The 20,776-nt window shown below is 37.9% G+C and overlaps 1 protein-coding gene across 10 annotated transcripts in view; it reads left to right on the forward strand.

The window, feature by feature from the left end:
- The window catches only part of AGFG1 (ArfGAP with FG repeats 1), a 73,167-nt gene extending 64,258 nt beyond the window's left edge, over positions 1 to 8,909 (forward strand). For 4 of the 10 annotated variants that reach the window (XM_043578035.1, XM_043578040.1, XM_043578041.1 and 1 more), the window contains 4 exons: positions 4,543 to 4,590; positions 6,425 to 6,583; positions 7,537 to 7,628; positions 8,224 to 8,909. In XM_043578035.1, coding sequence (XP_043433970.1) covers positions 4,543 to 4,590; positions 6,425 to 6,583; positions 7,537 to 7,628; positions 8,224 to 8,283 — 359 coding nt within the window. In that variant the 3' untranslated portion in view covers positions 8,284 to 8,909. The remainder of the gene's footprint in view (positions 1 to 4,542; positions 4,591 to 6,424; positions 6,584 to 7,536; positions 7,629 to 8,223) is intronic. The other 6 variants (XM_043578038.1, XM_043578045.1, XM_043578042.1 and 3 more) reach the window with 3 other exon arrangements.
- Positions 8,910 to 20,776: the final 11,867 nt, after the last annotated feature.

Here is a 20,776-nt window from a genome sequence, read left to right on the forward strand (position 1 = left end):
ACTTACGAGAAGTTTTTTTGTTTCTTATTTTCCTCTCCACGAGATGGCAAGGAAGGAATGAGCTTTGTTACATGAGGTCTTAAAAATCACGTCTTTTCCAGTGCTTATCTCTTTTAGAGTGTTCACGTTTTTTAACTTACACAAACCTGATTTGATTTAGGGAATGGTATTTTAATATTTTCTCTTGATAATTTTTTAATCCTCTTTATTCCTTCCCTTTGTTTTGTTTTTGGTTGATACTGCAAGCCAGCCACATATTTTTTTGTATTGAGCCTCTTTGATTTTTGTCTTATCAACCTGAACACCAGAACTGTTTGCCAGTACCTTGGAGCGTCAGCAAGTGTGTGTGGAGTTGCTGGATACCCAGTAAACCTCAAGTTGGCCAGCTCTGTTTTTGTGTATGTGTCCCGGTACATTTAGAACTAAAGCTTTCAGCGTATGGCATATATTGGTGTGGAATCTGGAAAGAGTAAGGTGCTTGTAACATGATTTGTGCCGTAAGAATTGGTATTTACTAGTAAATCTCTGTCATAGGCAAGAGTAAGAATTGTGGTATTAATGGAGTTTGAACTATAACTTTCCTTTTACATAAATGTCTTTAGTCATAATTTGTTGGTATCTCGTATGATCGATGTTTAGTAAGTATTTTCACAGATAATTTTTATTTTAATTTTTGGGGGGGACAGAGAGAGACAGCATGAACGGGGGAGGGGCAGAGAGAGAGGGAGACACAGAATCGGAAACAGGCTCCAGGCTCCGAGCCATCAGCCCAGAGCCTGACACTCGAACTCACGGACCGCGAGATCGTGACCTGGCTGAAGTCGGACGCTTAACCGACTGCGCCACCCAGGCGCCCCCAGATAATTTTTAAAAAATGGTTTGTGTTTGTTAGAATTCAAGTATACCTAATCAGTGATTGTTTTCGTTTCTATGTGTTTCAGACAAAAATATTCATCAGTTATGATACATGTAACATTTCCGTTTCTTAGCATGCTATTTTGACTTGGCGGAATGAATTTGTAAAATGTCTCACGTCACATAGGGATTTGTGCATTGTGTCGTTTAATCCTTTTAGCTCTGATCAAATAAATGTTTTCATCACTCCTTGACAGCTGAGGGAACTGAGGCTCAGAAAAGTTAAGTGTGGATATGTTTTGGGTACAGCCAGACTTGTGTTCAAATCCTGATTTAGTATTTACTTGCTGGGTGATCTTAAGATGCTTTTTATATATTAGTTGTGTGATGAATAAAGATGATAGAAAGATGTACTAACATTTGTTGAGTGTTTAAAATTATTGACAAGATACTGTTGAAACATTTATCGCTATCATAACCCCATTTGACAACAGAAAGATGGAAATTCAAATTGTGCCTTGGCTAAAACTTGTATTGATCTAACTTCTTTGAGCCCTATTGTTGGCCTTCTCTATAGAATGTGAATAATATTCTCCTATTGGCAGGGTTTTTGTGAGAATTTAGATGATACAAATCATCTTTGCATGGTGTTTGCATTGTCCTGTATGGTAAATCGTTCCTATTATTTTCCTTTCATGACTGCCTTGAAGTTAGTTATGTCATTAGAATTAAGGGCTTTTTATTTTTTAGTTTTTTGCTTATTTTATGTAGAGTATGAAAGTCCTTTAAAGTTAAGGTTCTATATAGGATGTACATTAATAGAAAACATACAGTATATGTTCAGATAATATAAGGTAATTTTAGTATTAGGCTAAGAAAAATTTATTGAAAGGTAAATCTGTGTCCATAAATTTTTATTTCAAGGTTAAAAAATTTCTCTTTATAAACTGCTTTGATTTATCACATTGGTCACCTTCATTAAATTGTTATAGAATTGATAAAGAGTAAATGTTAGCTATATATGTTTCTATTGAAGTTGAAATATGAGCAACATTTTGACAAATACACTATGCTCACTATGCTCAGGAATTAACAGTGTCAAAATTAATATTCTTTAGGGAATATTTCTTGTTGCTTTTAAATATATTGTTGAATTCCATTTGAAGTAGCTTTTGAAAGACGGATTGCATAATAAAAGGTAAAACACTTTACTGATAACATTTCTTTCTTAAAATATATATTTTAATAATTTTTCTTCTGCATCTATAAAGCTTTGAGGCTTTAATTTTCTTCTGCCATGTTACATAGAAACTTTCATTAGGATATCAGCCAGTATGGCCTAAGACCTTTTTTATTTTAGGATTCTGTAATAGCATTTTTTTAAAAAAAGAGGGCTCTTGAGACCTTAAATCTAACAGATTTAATACAGTTTTCAATTATTATGAAATTCTGTTAAAACTCTTCAATCTCTCCTTTGCTGTGGAATGAAAAGTCTTTATTATTTCCCTAACTTCATTTTAATGAATGATTTTTTAAAAAAATAATTTTAGAGAGAGTGAGGGGAGAGGGGCAGAAGGAGAGAGAGAACCTTTACACAGGCTCTACATGCAGCTCCAGAGCCCGACGCAGGGCTCGATCCCACGATTCTGGGGTCATGACCTGGGCCAAAATCAAGAGTCAGATGCTCGACTGACTGAGCCACATGAATGAATGAACAAAGATTTTAAAGATTTTTTTACCCCCCCCAGGAGATGAACTTAATAGATATGTAGAGCTGAAAATCACAGTAGCATCTAGGCTAGTGTCCTTGTTTTATTATCTAGGGGGAGACTGGTTTGATGGGTTTGCCTTAAGGGTTCAAAATTAATTAACGGCACAAATATTTGTACCTAGAACTCTTCTAAACTAGCATAGTTTCCACTGGTTCCACCCATTCCACTCATTAAGAATATACCTAAGAGAAATGAAAATGTACGTCCACATAGAAACTGGCGCACAGGTGTTCCGTTGCAGCATTATTCATAATAGCCAAAGGGAGGAAACAACTCAAAATGTCCATCAACTGATGAAGGGGTAGACCAGATGTGTTATAATCATACAGTGGAATTTGCTTGATAATAAAAAGTAATGAAATACTGACGAAAAATAATGAAGCAGACATGCTGCAACATCAGGCTAAAATAAAGGAAGCTAGTCACAAAATAATGGGTAACGTGTGATTCCTTATACATGGTGGTGCATCCAGAATGGGCATTACAGCATTCCAGGGCTAGAACTTGAGAGGGCATCGTTGTTGCAGGCTGAGGCAACAGCAATTAATATTGGTTCACAGTCACTGTTGACTAAAGGTCAGTTTTTATCAGAGTGTATTTTGTACAGCATGTCTCTCGAGATGTTATCAAATACTTCATGGGAAAGGGTTCTATGCTCAGATATACATGGGAAATGCTGGTATAAACAATTTAACCTGCATTTTATTGTAGAACTTCTCAAGAGACTTAACGTGCTGTAAGAAAGGAGGTAAACATAAAGTGACCTACCTTATTTATTATAGAATCCTTCCCCCGAATTACCTCTTTGTTGAATTCATAACACAGTACTGGTGTATCTTTTAAGTACACATCTTTTAAAGTGATTTGCAAGTAAAATACATTCATTGAATATTTACATCATTTTAAAATTTTTATTGTTAAATTTATTTTTACTGCAGCTTTGTAAATAAAGTAGGTATTGTTATCCCTGTACCTGTACCCTCTATTTGCAAATGAGGAAACTGAAGCCTGTAGAGGTTACACAATCTCTTGTAGTTAGAAAATGACAGAACCAAGACTCACAACCACTCTTCTCTCCCAATTGCTCTGTTTCCCCAGATTTAATTGGTAAAGTTTGCTAATGTAAAAAGCATACATAGATGGACCTGTATTTTAGAAACAATTCCACTCCAGAAGGTTAAAACAAACAAAAAGTTTCTAGTACTTAACAACCTAAGCTTGTTTTCTGTTCATTCCGTTTATTTGTATGTAACCTCTCTGGCCTCAGTTATGCCAGGTAAGATTTGCAGAAGATGCACTTCTCTCATCTCTCTTTTCAGCCATTAACATTTTCAGTTGAAAGTTGCACTTACCTTTCTAATGAACTGCATTGAATAATTTCTCCCTTTCATAATACGTAGTTCGCTTGAGTTATCTTTATGTATTTTTAGTTAGTGTACAGAGTTGTAAAGAAAACAGTCAAACATCATCCAGGTGCTGTCTGCAAGATCCGACTTTCTAGAGGCAAAAGGTAGATTCTAGATCATTTTAGATGATCCTGCGAATAGCAATTTGGGGTATAATTCATGAGACCTACAAAGCCTTGTTATGGACACAGTTGTATCTTGATATGAAAAATACGTTAGCATTTATTTAAAAGTGGATTTCATAAATGTTTTTTTTCATTTGATATTTATTTTTCTGGTATTTATTATTGGCGATCTCCCTTTTACTTCAAACAGGTTAAATATTACAGTGTCGTGAATATAGTTGAAATTAAAAAAACTCTTGGTGGATATGTTTTTATATGTATTCTTATGCTACCTACTTTGTAACAGTGTATTCTAATTTTAAAAGTTTTTAATGAAACAGATTTGTTTTGACAATAGTTAACCATAAGTTAATTGACATTGGTCTCTCTATGGCTTTCCGTAAGGCCTTTCTGGAGCAATGCATTCTCAAGTGTTCCCTCACGCTCATTTTGGTAGGTGGCCACAACTAATACCTAGATTTGTGTGGCAATCTGTCTACCTGCTTGTGGAAGCTTCTGCTAGTGTTCTGGATCCCTGCATGTGGAATTGAGTTTTTTCCATGTTTTAAAATGGAGTGGGCATGGATGTGTGGCATCGGGGTTACATTATATTTAAAGTTACATGAAAATTGTGGTGATTTGTTTTTAACGCTGAAAAGCATTGTTGCTTACCTCCATGGTCACATTAGAATGTTAATAGCTTTTTTGATTCTTTTTCTTGAGTTTGATTTCATAGTACTTTGACACCTTTTCGACACACCAAACCATTTTACCACATTATTCCATGGAGTTTGGTTTTGCTTAACTGTATACAAGTTGCGCTTTTTAGTGCTTTCTTAAAAGTGATTTGTCAAAGTTCGTCAGTGCGTTGTTGTCTGTTATGAAACCCTTCTGTTTCCCTTGCAGTGTGCTTATTATTCTTTAGTTCACTTGCTTCCTAGTGGCTTGTTTTTCCTTTTTGTCATCAATAGTAATTTCAAGAAATTTGGCATTCTAATTAGGTTCATTGAGAAAAATTGCCTTGATATAAACAATAGGATTATGAAGATTACTTTGGGCAGTATCTGTAACATGACTCTCAGGTTTTTTTCAATAAAATATAAGTCTGTGTGACATTTTTAGTTATTAATTCCTATGCCTTAAATCAGAGGTCAAATTGGTAAAATTTTTTATATCAGGAAATTCAGTGAATTGCCACGTTTTTGATAGCATCATGCCAACACTATTTCACTGTTGTAATTACTAATATTCCGTATTAAAAGCACCATTATTGTCTCTTACTTTACTGAGACTTTTTCTAGGACATTATTCAGAAGGTTCTGTTTTTAATCTTCACTGGTAGTAAGTAATAAATTGTTTTACTACTACATGTGTTTCTGTGATGCAGATTCGATTATAAGTAATTTATAAGTGGGGGAAGGATGGCAGCATTACCACATATGTACTGGTTGTTCACACATGGATTTCAGTGCGGTATTGATCACAGTGCTCATTCACCCTACATCCATCTTTTCTAAGAATGCTTATTCCACTTCCTTTTCAGTCTTTGTGCATTTTGCCCCAATTTCTTTAACTCAGCAGTCCTAACCTTAAACCCCGTATCCAGAGCAGTCTGTTTATCTCCCAAACAAGAAATGGGTATCCATATATATTTCTTTTGGAATTGATGTATCGGGAACCTCACATATTCTTTTAATTTTGTGGGTAGTTTTATTAGAGAAACCCCTCCCCCTCCTACCCGTTTTGGGCTCTGGTTACAAAGCTGCATAGGTTTTGAGTGGCCTGCTTCTAACCCCATTTCTCCTATAAGTCTTGTTAATTTTGGTGAACTATTTTTTAGAGGTCTAAAAAAATTTTTTTCAGAACATACTTTATTACATTATAGTAGACAGTTCAGTGGACAAAACTAAATTTTGGGCCATTTTACGTATACAGCAAAATGAAACTAAAAAATGTATGCTAGGATACATGTGAATTGCATGATGATTAAAAGTTGACTGCTATTTATTTAGACTTGAACTTTCTATAATTATTTTGAGAAGTTTTCTTGTGATTTCAAATGATAGTTTTATTCTTCGTTGGGTTTCAGGAGAACAAAATGTTATAGATTGTGTTCAGCTGTAGAGTGCTAAAGCTTACTGCTAACTTTGTTAAGAGTTTTGGAATTTAAAATGCCTTTAATGTGCATCTTAATATTTTTCGAGGCAAATTATTCTGTAATATGTGGTATGAGAAACAAAGCCTGCTCTGTTGTGTGGAAATGATCAGCCCTTGTTTTCTCTGTCAGCTGCGACCTTTGGCACCGCGTCCATGAGCATGCCTGCGGGGTTCGGGACTCCTGCGCCCTACAGTCTTCCCACCAGCTTCAGTGGCAGCTTCCAGCAGCCTGCCTTCCCGGCCCAAGCAGCTTTCCCTCAGCAGACAGCGTTTTCTCAACAGCCCAATGGTAAGATCCAGCACTCGACTAGCTGTAAGTCCACCTCAGGTGTCCTCCATGTATCGTGACGTTGTATGTTTGGACAAAGAGGCTCGTCTAAAGAATGCCGTGGTATTGGCATTGTCTGCTAACGTTTACTACGCGAATATAGACGCCCTTGGTGATTTGGGCCTTGGAAAGTGGAGTGATTTGGTGAGATCTTGTAACCAGGTTATAGATTTAGGAGAAATCAGAGACTCTCTAAAGACTACCCCTTCTTCTCAGAATCCCCAGTGTCTGTCTTAATAGTATATCTATGTTCTGATGTTCCTCTTGATTTTAAAAGACCTTGAGTGTTTTTGTTTTGCGTGTGTATTTTTTGTATAAATTATTTATTTTGGTGGTGTAGACCAAATTTCCAATTAGGTAACTATAGAGTTTGTTACTTGTTTTCAGGAACTTTCAGTAGAGACCAGGGTTGGTTTTTTTTACCCATTAAGTTCATTTGCTAAAGTTTGAAAGTCCGTAAACTTGAAGATTATTCTTAAATTATAACTGTGTGTTTTCTTTTTTGAAGTCAGGTAAAAATTGGGTCCGGGTCCATGGCAGAGCCATAATGATAAAATATTTCCTAAGGAATACCGCGCTGTTCACACGAAACCATTGTGTTGCACTCAGAGCCCGTCTCAGATAGTCCGTCCCAGGCTCGTCTATTAACTCCATCCTTTGAAATGCCAGCAGTTGACGTAGCTGAGAAAGATTAGAATTAACCATTTCTGAGGAGCTGTGTGAAAGCTCTTTTGAGATGTGCCACAGGAAGTTCTGTCTCTGGTATTTGAAAGAGCAGGAGACTCAACAATTTCATATTGGTACTTCACTATTGCCCTGGTGGGAATTCCTCTGAAACTCCTTCTGAAGTTTTACAAGTTATCAGATTGTCTCTTAAAGGTATGGCTGATAATTGGTGGTTCTGTTTTAACAAGGTGCAGGTTTTGCAGCATTTGGACAAAGCAAGCCAGTGGTAACCCCTTTTGGTCAAGTTGCAGCTGCTGGAGTATCTAGTAATCCTTTTATGGTAAGTGAGACACAGTTTTAAGCACTTGCATTAGTTGTTGTGTATTATTTGCAGATTAGGAAAAGCAGGATGTGACTCTGCTAGATGCTGTTATTCTATTGATGTCATGTGATGAGATTTTACAAATTGAGACGGCTGTCATGCACGATCCTTTTGTGATTTAAAAGCCACACATTAATCAGTTGCAGATCAAAACATGGACAGTAAATAAGCTATTTTAGAACTTGAGACTTGTCTGCTTTCTTGTCAACATAACATTTTATGAGTGGCTGTAGGTTTAGTGAACAGTATGAAAAGGGCTTGAAGTCGGAGGTTTGGTTTGAATCATAAATGCATTTTCTTAAGGGCCAAGTCCTTTCTGAGAATCTGTTATGAGAGTTATATGAAGTAATGGGTATTAAAGACCACCTAATAGTTTTATTATAATATGTTGCTGGTAACAATAATGAATAAATGTAATTGCCAGTAGTTATAAAGGAATTTCTAATGTAAATACTGTTTAATTAAATCAGAGTTAATCAAATAAAGTTTATTTTCCTATTTTGCCCACATACACCACTCTTACATGTCTGTTTCGTCTTATGTTTTCCTTTAGACTGGTGCACCAACAGGACAGTTTCCAACGGGAAGCTCATCAACCAATCCTTTCTTATAGCCTTATATAGACACTTTACTGGAACGAACTTTTACGTGGTCACATTACATCTCTCCGCCTCTTGCACTGTTGTCTTGTTTCACTGATCTTAGCTTTAAACACAAGAGAAGTCTTTAAAAAGCCTGCATTGTGTATTAAACACCAGGTAATATGTGCAAAACAGAGGGCTCCAGTAACAACTTTTAACCTGTGAATTGGCAGAAAAAGGTAGCGGTATCATGTATATTAAAAATTGGCTAATATTAAGTTATTGCAGATACCACATTCATTATGCTGCAGTACTGTACATATTTTTCTTAGAAATTAGCTATTTGTGCATATCAGTATTTGTAACTTTAACACATTGTTATGTGAGAAATGTTACTGGGGAAATAGATCAGCCACTTTTAAGGTGCTGTCATATATCTTGGAATGAATGACCTAAAATCATTTTAACCATTGCTACTGGAAAGTTACAAAGTCAAAATTGGAAGGTTTTATTCATTCTTGAATTTTTCCTTTCTAAGAGCTCTTCTATTTATACATACCTAAATTCTTTAAAAATGTAGAGGGATACCTGTCTGCATAATAAAGCTGATCATGTTTTGCTACAGTTTGCAGGTGAAAAAAATAAATATTAGAAAATATGCTATCGTTTTTGTGTTCTTGCTGCAATGCCTTTACCAAAGTGGCCTTAAAATATGAGTAGTGAATTGAGAACATCTTGAATTCTTAAATTAGAATTTCAGAAGACTTCTAGTGACTAACTTTTATGTCTAAAAGAGAAAATTTTATAAAAAGGCCATGTAGAAAATTTATTAAAACTACTATGACTGCTATATTCAGGAATATGTCAGTGGTAAAGCATTTAAATGTAGCTTGTCAGATTCACCGTAATCCTTCTAATTTCTTTGCAACTTCTTAATTTTGTGAAAATTTGTATATATGAAGAATTTGCATGTATGTGTATTTACAAATTTTTTTAAGTATCTTGAATTCTCAGACTGCAGAAGTCCTATTTTAACTATTGATTTTTAAACAAAAATATTGTCTTTGAATGTATTGGAAGCAGACATGCATTAACTGTGACATGATTGCACCTCATTTTTTTTTCCTTTGTTTGGATAAACTGATATTGTTAAAATAGGACATTTATTTATGTTCATTTCTGGGGGGAAACAACCTGGAACCCAGTGTTACCTTAAAGTTATAGAATACTTTGTTTAAAAAGGCAACAATACTAATGTTAGTTATATCTTTTTGTTAATACTCAAGACATGAACTTGTTTAAATATTTATGTACAGTGATGCCTCATTCATCAGGCCATAATCTAGAAGCCGCCTCAAAACCGAACACAGCTGAGAAACTTGGAATTTTAATTTTTCTTAAATGCCTTTGAGCAACGCACAAGAGTCACAGAGTCTCTACGTGTTAGAGCTCATGCATTTGTTTTTATGCGAAAGTTTGATCATTTGACTTACCAGCCCATAGCGTATTTAAGTTCAGAAGTGGTGGTTTGGAAGGATACAGAAAAGCTGTGGAAAACTGTTGACCATTTAGTATAAGGACAGCTAGGCCAGCCTAGAGGATGTCGCCGTATGACATCATCATCTGACAGTGGTCTGTCACTAGGACTCTGTGTCATCAAGAAAAGGTAACATCACATATACAGATATGTAATACGTGTTTGAAAAGTTTCATCTTACAATGAGTGAACGTTTCGGAAAAAGCTTTAGTATTAAAAGAAGTGAACGTCGGTTTCTTCAGACAATTTATTTGTGTCGAATACCTTTTCCAGTGGTGACTACATGAGTTGTTGCACTATCTTAAAGTCTGTGTGGTGTTTCAGACTTGCCACAGCATTGCTGTCCGTTGTGTTTCCAACCGAACGTGTGGTTGATGAGCAAGAAGGCTGGGAAATCCCGGCCCCTTTTTGAACAGTATGCCTCTTCTCCTAGAATCGAGTGAATGTGGCAGAGTCTAGGTGTGTGCGTGGGGGTGTATACTTGGAATACCTACAGTTCGGGGTCTCCCTCCAGCCCCCTTTTCATGGAGGGAATACTTAGGAAATGTCTTTGAATTTCTATGCTTTAGATTGTATTGGGTCCCAGGCAATTCATATGTACGAAGTTATGCTATATAATTGTAGGCCATTACCGAAATAACCTACCAGGCTTTCCATCTGAGAAATAAGTAAATTAAACAGTTGTTATTAAAATAATTTTAAAGACTGTTTTTTTTTTTTTTCTGGGTAAATCTTGAAGTTTGTAATGAAATGAGAACTCTCAGTTACTGACTTACTACTTTCAATGAGTGCTTATAAAACCCAAATGCTTAGCTTAAAAAGTGATCCAGCTTTAATGTGGATTTAAATCCACTTCTGTTAAACCTTCATATTCAGATTTGCTTTTGGTTTTTTGTAGACCATCAGAATTGTGTTGAGTGCTAAAGAGGAGAAAATCCTCGAAAGCGACGAGGCTGAAGACCTACACATTTTCTGGCTTACTGGTTGAATCAGATCTTCTCTCCCGTCTTTGCTCTGGGAAGAACATTTTCTTTTAGGGTGCAAACATTGTCGATACAGTTTAAAGGCATATTTTATGCTCGTTTTTGTGACCACAGAGATGAGGCAATCACGTTGTTCCTTAAAACCATTCCTTTTGGCAGTTTGGAGAAGCGTGTCAGTGCTCTCCGCCTGTGGGTTGCCCTTGCTGCCAGGACATACCGTCTTCGGCACCGGTCCTAGAAGTTGGCACAATGGAGAGAAGAGGAACGGGCTGCCCCACCGTGGCAGGACTTAACAGTTCCCAGACATTTTGGTCTCAGGACCATAACTCGTACAGTTTTCAGGACGCCCAAAGAGCTTTTGTTTATATAGCTTGTACCGATCAGAAATTACCGACCGTATTAGAAGTTAATGCTGAGGCACCTAACAGACGTGTTCATTCATTTAAATATAACGATGATAAACCCATTGCATGTCAACATAAATGCCCTTTTTTAATAAAACATTGTTGTCTTCCAACAACAGTTAATGAATGAGAAGAACATTGTTTTATGTTTTGCCTATCTCTAATGCCTGGCTTAAGAAACCGTGAGATTCTCCTACTACTTGGCATTCCGGCTGTTTCTGTATCACGTGGCATGCGGGCGCTGGGAAGCCACTGTGCACTTGGGAAGTCATGAGTGAAACAGACCTAGAACGTCTTCGTATTGTTAGGAAAATAGTTTTGACACTTGGCTCTTGGGGACTTTGCACAAGTCCTCCAACCACACTTGGAAAACCGCTGCGCTACACTTTTAAATTTCTGTAAGCATACCACTCCTTAAACTTCGAAGTGTTTTTCTTTGCGTGGTGGGAAAAATGGAAATTTGAGGTCAAACTGCAAACATTTTTAGTGTTGTTTTCTGGATTTTCTCCTATTTTTATTTGAAATCGTTTTAATAATGATGAAATTGGTGAATATTTCCTTGAAGGATATTACAAATTCAGATATTACAAGTTATGGATGTTTATGTTGGAATCATTTACTATTCTGACCACTTTGAAACTGGGTAATTGCTTTGGGGGACTATCAAATAGCTATTTAAAAAATGTTTTAAATACTTTGCTGAAGAAAAATTCAAAGTGAATAGTTTTTTATCTCTTATGTTTATAGTTAATAATTTAGCTATAGTTAAAGAATTTTTTTAATGAAAAGTAGATTCCTCTCACTACCCTCCAGGAAGTGCACTGTTAAATTAAAGGAATATGTTTACTGATTAAGAAAGAGGTTTGCTATGGTTTTCCCACCGGTGGCTTTTTATACCTTGTTCGTTTTTAAAGAGAGCACTGGCTGTTGCTTCTCATTTAAACAGAATGTTTTAAAATTTGTTTGAAGTGACTTTTTAAAAGATGGTTTACAGTAATTAGTCACCACCAACTCTGGCTTTGTTGCTGCTGCTGTTGGCATGCTCTAAAACATGCTTTTTAAAAAAAAATTTTTTTTTAATGTTTATTTATTTTATTTTTGAGAGAGAAAGAGAGAGAGAGAGAGAGCGTGAGCAGGGGAGCAGCAGAGAGAGAGAGGGAGACACAGAATCTGAAGCAGCTCCAGGCTCCGAGCTGTCGGCACAGAGCCCGACGCAGAGCTCGAACTCACGAACCGTGAGATCATGCCCTGAGCTGAAGTCGGACACTTAACCGACTGAGCCACCCGGGCGCCCCTAAAACATGCTTTTTTGAGATAATACCCCATTTCCATTCCCAAGCAGGCCCTGTGCCTTGCTTCTTGCGCCCTCTTCGTCCACACCTTTATGCTCCTTCTCTGAACTGGTGTTCAGAATGACTCGCCTCATCTTTGGCCTCCACTGACAGTTTCAGACTCCTATCAAAAAATCAATCCCTAGGAGAGCATTGTGAAGAAGATCCGTTTTTAAAACTGTAATGACTTCAAAGTAATGTGGTTTATTGAGCCCTTTCAATGTATGAGATGCTCGCTGAGTGCTCTTCACGTATTACACGATCTTGGAAGTGGATGCAAGGAGCAGGGCACAGGGAGGGTAAGCTGATGACAGGGCTGTTGCTCTGGGGAGCAAATACTTCGTTGCTGGGTTCAAAGGCTGTCATATTTGTGTGTAAGTAGCCTTTAAAGAATTCTTTTGGAATTCCAAGAGCATGCGTTTCTACATCCCATATACCTGACACAGCTTCTTAATTTGGGTTGCATTCAGAATTTGATGAAATCAGCATACTTTACTCTCCAGGCTTTTTGGTAAATTTCACAAGTAAATTAATGAGGTAATTAGTGGAGCTTGTTTTAAACTGGAGAGGCATCTGAAGTATCACAGTGATGCCTATTTTGTGAAGCATTCCAACTTGGATGGCTAAGGTTTGTGCCCTGGACAGTTTTAACATTTCCTCTCTAAAGGATGCTGCTACTAAAATTTGTGTAAGATTAGCCTATCATACCGGACTCATCCTCGTTAGTTAATTTTTTCTTTGTGTATTTTAGCACATTATAATATCCTCAGTTAAAATTTTGCAGTGTGTATTTGAGCAAGTGAATATGTGACCAAGATGGAATTCTTAGTGTTGTGCTGGTGAGACTTTTTCAAATCTCGTGAAAAAGGGCCCTGTTTTGTCCTGTTCACTGATATTTGTGGTGGAAATGGTCTCGCTGTGGCTGCTGTCGCCTCTCCATCCGACGTCATAAGCTTGGAGTTGGGAGGCACACAGCCGGTGCCCAGGCCTTTGCCAGCCGGCTCCAGCTCGCCTCTCGCAGGCCACAGCCCGTCTGGTAAATTTGCTGGTGATTGTAGCCAATATTTAAAGAGGCTTTTGCTTTCTATTGTTAATTCAGCAAGCATACGGACACTCGCCCTCGTGTAGAAATGTTCAGGGCACTGACGCATTTAATCTGGAAAGACCCAAGTACTGTGAAGCCTGGTATTGAAAAGTCCAGTCACTGTGCTGGTGGTAGGGCTGGTACGTTCGTGGCGAAAGTCTGAATTCTGTCTGCAGTCCTGTTTTGTTTGACCAGCACAGTGTCCTAAAAACTTGGGTTTTGAGTGGTTTTAAAGGGCATCCGTTCTTCCGGTGGTCACTAGCCTGCCCGCCCAGTTTCCTTAGCCTCAAACGTTCAGATGTGTTTGAAGACCTTTAAAGCGACGCATCTGTGTCTGCGTGAGAGGTGCTCATGACGCCACTGCACCGGTCGGATTTTGGAGTCCCGTAGGCTTTGAATCGATGGTGTTATTTTCCAGGCAAGACTTTCACCAACAGCGCGTTTCTTTTCAAACTTGTGGCCTCTATGTACTCTGCTGATTTTATGCCCCTGGATCAGAATTCAACGTGTGTTTGAATGTACTTTTGAAATCTGTGCTTGTCCAACTCAAAGGGCTGTGGAGTTTAATGAAAAGAGAATGTTGTGACTCAGGCTTTTTGTAAAAAGGAAACATGATCCCGGATAAAATATTTAATGAAGTGATTAAAATGCCCATATTTTCGTTGGTTCTCTGGAATCTTGAGTAGGTGTCATCCTGGCTACAGCTCAAGCAATGAGAGTTAAGATTTAAACTCTAAATTCTCAACATTTTCCCTGAACCTTGAGTGGAGAGCTAGAGGAGGCACACACCCAAGGAGCCTTCTGATTTTGACGAAATGACCATTAAGTGAAAGGCATTGAGGGAAACGACCGTTAAGTAAAAGGACTGTAAACTGATGCTGTAAAGTCAATGTTTCATAGAATGCTGTGGGTACAATCAGGTTTTTTAAAGACTTTATCTTTTTTTATACGTTATGATACATGCTTGTGATTTTTTAAAATTATGCAATATATAAAGGGTATAAAGTGAGAAATTACGTCTCGTCTCCTTCCTCTGACTTCATTCCCACACCACAGGGGAATATAGTTTCTTGTATTTCTTGTATAGTCTTTGAGAAATGTTATATACTTCATACGCCTCTATTTCCATATATACTCCTCTCGCTGTCCTCCCTTATTTTAAATGTACAATTTTGTAACTTGGCTCTTTTTATTTAACTTGGTTATCTTTACATATTAGCACCTCCAGCTCTAACTCATTATTTCGATGGCTTCAGGGTTTCATTATGTGGATATCCCTTTTGAAGAGTATTTGTATAGATTTTTCTACTAAAAAATATTATTAAATTGAGACTATCCTTGTGCATATATGAAGATAAGTCTTGACTCTGCCTGACTGGAAACTCAATAAAACAGACCTCATTCAATGTTGAGGCTCGCCAGCTGTTTATTATCTTCTGCTTCCATTTAGGAAATTCTTCCATTTAAGGGGGTGGGGGCGGGGGAGAATCCTTCGGATTGACTATGTACAGATATTTGAAAAATCCTACGCTTTCTAACTGAACTTTGAAGGTTTTCTTTCAGTCAGTTCTTTCAGAGGTTGTGCAAGTTCATTCCCATTTTGCACCTTAAGTTTTCCATTGTCCCACCCACGACCCTGAAAGTTTCTAAAAGTGTGCCTTGGGGCTATTTTCTGTTACTACTTGTTGGTATTGTACCTGTCCTTACACATTGGCTTAGAATGTACTTTATATTTAAGAAGAAATGGTGTGGGTTTACTATAGCAAAATCTATTTTGGTACAACCACATATGTATTCTTCAAAATTAGTTCCCCTTTGCCTTAGAGAAGACTTGGGAAATAACTGAAGGTTCTGATTCTTACTCCTCAAAAGATTAGATTCCAGAGAATTTCTTAACGTCCACTTACCATTAGTCAAGACAGGACTTGCTTCCTGGAGTCATTTGTTTATGAGGAATGATATCAGCCCTGCTAACTGATGGTGAAGGGTACCGTAGCACCTTCAGACTAAGCCTAGGGAGGGGAGAGGACTCCGTGAGACCTCTGAAAGACGGGAGACCCTTAACGCCAGCCAGCCAGTCCTTGGAAGGGGTGTGAATATGCTGACATTTATGAAGAGCAGTGCAGGAGATGATTTTAGGAGTTGGACGAAAACTCACAGGCTGATTTCGTCCCCATCTCTAAAACCCTTTGGTAGGTGAATTTGGTTAATAAGTTTCTGTTCATTGTGAAATACTGTTGGAAGAATTTTTTCAAAATAAAGACTCCTCAATTTGTGTACCATTTGTGAGTAGCCTCTTTAATTGCTGCATAGCATGAATTGTCTGCAAAGCAGCTCCTGCATCTACTTCCAGCTTAATCTTTTTATTAACGACACATTAGTGTTTCTCACTTTGTCTACACATTGCGAAACTTTTTTTTTTAATGTTAGCTCACTTTTTTTAAGTTTATTTATTTTTGAGAGAGAGGGGGAGAGAGAGAATCCCAAGCAGACTCTGCATTGCCAGCATGGAGCCCCATGTGGGGCTCGAACCCACAGAGCGTGAGATCATGACCTGAGCCGAAACCCGAGTCAAACGCTTAACCGACTGAGCCACCCGATGCTTAACTGACGGAGGCCTGTGAAACATCTTTTTAAAAGCACTTGTTTTTGGGGCGCCTGGGTGGCGCAGTCGGTTAAGCGTCCGACTTCAGCCTGGTCACGATCTCGCGGTCTGTGAGTTCGAGCCCCGCGTCAGGCTCTGGGCTGAGAGCTCGGAGGCTGGAGCCTGTTTCCGATTCTGTGGCTCCCTCTCTCTCTGCCCCTCCCCCGTTCATGCTCTGTCTCTCTCTGTCCCCAAAATAAATAAAAACGTTGAAAAAAAAAAAAACAAAAACAAAAAACCCTTATTTAAAAAAATAAAAAAAATAAATAAAAGCACGTGTTTTTTACTGAGTTTCCAATACTGATTTTTGCCCCCCAAAAGACATTTTTTTTCTTGAGTCACGGGTTGATCTAGCTTGGTTTTAAGACGGTAGGTATTGTAATTAGGTTTTACCGCCTCTATTACCTATGGAAATATAACAGGTAAAATCGGGAACTGCTTCCCAGCTCTTTACGCCCCAATCCTCCTGGTAGTTAGTCATTATTATTTGCTCTGTATCCATCCTGACTATTGTATACATTTCTGTTGTTTAAATTGTTGTCAACCATCACCAGAACCCAGAAGAAAATTTCCTTCCCTTAGAGTCGGTATTTCCACCCTGACCACCAGTATCCCCTCCCTTCCTCCTGGGGGAAAACTAATGTTTATTTTAGTCTCACTTAATGGGAAGAGATTACAATTCTTTGGTCCTTTTTTTTTTTTTTAATGGTATGTTAACAGTCTTTACTGAACTTGACTTGGGATCTTCGAAAAGAAATCCCTAGAGCCCTTTCCTCTGTTCAGATCTTAGGTTCTGCCATTAACTGACTTTTGGGCCTGTGATTTAGACCCTTCAGTTCCTCAACTTTAAAATGAGTTGTCTTCCAAATGGTGACGTAGGATTCCCTCAGCCCTGGAATACATGGTTAAATTAGTAATTAGCCTTGGGAACTGGAATTCAATGTTTCGGAATAATAGCTGTTGAAACTGGTATTTTCATAGATTCAAAATACCAGGTGTCAGCATCATACAGTTTAATATGGCCACTATTTGTTAATTACTATTAATTTTGTGACATGCATCTCATAGAATTGGTCTCACTTACTGGTCACACCAACTGTTTCCAGGCAGTATTTGTGACCAAAAAGTGGACATTTCAGGTGTTTACTTTGCCAAGACTGTATTTAGTAAGCGGCAGGAATACACTTCTGAGTTTAAAATCCATCCTCTCTCCTATATTCATACTTTGAAGCTTCTATTCCAGAAGTTTTAATAGGAGTGTGAGTATGTTAAAAACCTATTTCACAAACATTAATGGAAATTAAAAAAAAAAAAAAAAAAGTCTTACCCAGTTTTGGATTTTTTTCCCTTCCATATTTGCTTCTTGCCCAGAGCAGATCTTGCATTGTGATCATGGCCAGTTAATTTTTAAGATCCTTTTCTCACAACTGTTTTCTTCCAAACTGGAAATATATTTACTATTTTTTTCTGCTTGTCAAAATAATAACACCTATTGTAAAAAATCTGAAAATGTAGAAAATTATTCTTTTTAAAAACCCTCTAATCTTGTGTAGATACATTGTAAGTACTTCTGGGTTCCATTCCATATGGAAGTAAATACAGAGACCTCTTCCAGAATGGAATCGGGCTGTGTTCACTATTTTATAATCTGCCTCAATATATCATGGCTTTCTTTCAACTTCAAGTATAGATCTACGTTCTCTGCCAACGATTTTCCGTTGTGTGCGGTGTTCATCCCTATGGTGAACATTGAGATAGTTTCTAATTTTTCAACATCAGAAATTTTACCTACACTTTTACACACTTAGGGTTTGACGTCATCATGGTTTCTTAGAAATGGAATTAGTGAACAATGTATATCTTGGTCATTTATCATTTTTCACAATGTTAATTAAATATCTTGCTGTGTGTGATGTTTCGTTTGTGCTATTTTTTGGAATAAGTTCTTCTAAAATCACACACGTGGCTTAGAAGGATTAACATTTTATCCTCTCAACTAAATTGCTATTTAAAGGGATTGATTTAATTTTTACAAATACCAAAAAGGCACGTGGTCCATTTTTACTTCAGTATCCAGTTGCCACAGGGAATTCCAATTTTTAATGATTGCCAATTTAGGGAATCTGAAATAACGCCTCATTTTCCTTTCTTTGATTACTGGTGAAGTTGATTTTCCTCGTGATTTCCTAGTTGCATTTTCTCATGTATGGATTGTTTTAAAAGTTAATCTAAAAATATGAATTAGGTCACCTAAATTTATATTTTTATTTCATCACATTATATATTTAGGGATTACAGAGACACAGAGGAGAACCTTTCTAATGCTAATGATGTCATTTAGTTTAGGATGAATAACCTTGTCCATAATGGGATTTCGAATCTAGATAACTGCCAAGGTTCCTTCTAGTTCCCTATTTTTTTTTTTTTTTTTTTTAATCCGAGAAGAGAATTACTTCTTTAGATCCTCTAATGGAACTGCTCATCATTATTCAGGCTCACAAGTGCATCTTTTCTCCTTTCCCTGTATTTGGTACATGCAGCCATGGCTCTTTTGCGGGTGCATTAGTTTCACTGTGATGTGGCTGGATGTAGGTGTTTATTTTGTGCCTGGAATTTGATAGGCCTCGAGTCTGGATTGCTGTTTTCACTAGTTCTGCAAGTTTCTCGATCATTAGGTCTTTAAATGTTACCTCTGCCATATGGTCTTCTGCAGTAACTTTTAAGGTTTTTAAGATTTTGAAAGAAGCTACTATGACTTTGTCATAAAGCATCACTTATTTTAGTTCTCAAACCTCACTTAAAAAGTCAAAATTGTTGGGGCACTAAATAAAATTCTGTGTAATCCTAGAAGAATTTTAAACATTAAAATTTTTATGATTCTAAATACCAATTCAGACTATATTTCCAGGAAATTATCACAGAAGAATGTTGTGTACTTATAGAATACATTAGTTATGATTTTAGGACAATACAGTTCCTTTCAAGGCTTATTTTCAGTTAGTTACTAAACATATTTGGGTAGCTCTCTCAGAGAGAGAAGTGAAGAAATAACCACATCTTCCAGGGAAATCCAACATCCTAAACTATGGGGATTTTACAATAGAGAAACTTGCAAATTTAGGGCCATTCAGAAACTCAATATTTTGAACTTCTATTTAGATATAATACCTTCAAAATACGTAACAATTTTGACTTAAATTGCTTTGAGGTTTATTTTTATTTTTTTTTTTAACGTTTATTTATTTTTGAGACAGAGACAGAGCATGAACAGGGGAGGGTCGGAGAGGGGGAGACACAGAATCCGAAGCAGGCTCCAGGCTCCAAGCCGTCAGCACAGAGCCTGACGCGGGGCTGGAACCCACGGACCGTGAGATCGTGACCTGAGCCGAAGTCGGCTGCTTAACCAACTGAGCCACCCAGGCGCCCCATTTTTGAGGTTTATTTTAAGAGAGAGTGTGAGTGGGGGAGGGCAGAGAGAGAGACCGAGAGAGAGAATCCCAAGCAGGCTCCACGATGTTGCAGGGCTCGAACTCACGAAACCACGAGATCATGACCTGAGCCGAAACCAAGAGTCTGATGCTTAACTGACTGAGCCCCTCAGGTGCCCCAACAATTTTGACTTTTTAAGTGATGTTTGAGAACTAAAAGAAGTGATGCTTTATGACAAAGTCATAGTAGCTTCCGTTTAGCGTTATTTTGGTGTCACTTTGCTAAATGATTTTTGAACATTATTTTCTATAGTCCTCACAACCTTGTATGTAGGGCTGACTTCTGTTTTACCAGACAAAACTGGCTTAGAGACGGCAGTTTACTTGCTCAAGTAAGGGGAGTGGCAGAACTGAGCTTTGAACCCAGCTCTGACTCGAAGCGTGCTCAGAACCACTTTACAATGCACAGAAGGAACCCATCGTCCAGACCCAGGAGGGAGGAGGGAGGCTGATGGGATAATAATCTGTGCAAGGACAAGGGGCTCTGGAGAGTAGGAAAGATCTCAACCCTTCCCAGTGTAGACTTAACAGAGGAGTAGCAGCCTTGACAACAGAATTTAAGACCGAGGGGCAAGGATGAGCAGAAGCTGAAGGAAGCCAGAGGAAGAGGGGTTTGTGTTGTGGATACTCTATAATGATGAGAAAGCAGCTTGGCCAGTTCCCCCCCCCCTCCCGTCCCAGAATATCAGAGCATTTTTAAAGGACGGGGTGTGTGGGGAGAGAGGAGTGTAGAAATACTTTACTTTGCGGAGTAGTAGTAATTTGGACTTCTCTCAAGCATGCATATTGCACCTCTTCATTAAAGATGGCTACGGGGGCGCCTGGGTGGCTCAGTCCGTTGGGTGACCGACTTCGGCTCAGGTCATGATCTCGCGGCCTGTGAGTTCGAGCCCCGCTTTGGGCTCTGTGCTGACAGCTCAGAGCCTGGAGTCTCCTTCGGATTCTGTGTCTCCCTCTCTCTGTCCCTCCCCTGCTCACCTCTCTCTCTCTCTCTTTCTAAAAAATAAACAATAAAAAAATTTTTTTTAAAAAGCTGATCACGGTCATTTGCTCC

Source organism: Prionailurus bengalensis, chromosome C1, assembly GCF_016509475.1.
Source record: "Prionailurus bengalensis isolate Pbe53 chromosome C1, Fcat_Pben_1.1_paternal_pri, whole genome shotgun sequence".
Taxonomy (NCBI): Eukaryota; Metazoa; Chordata; class Mammalia; order Carnivora; family Felidae; genus Prionailurus; species Prionailurus bengalensis.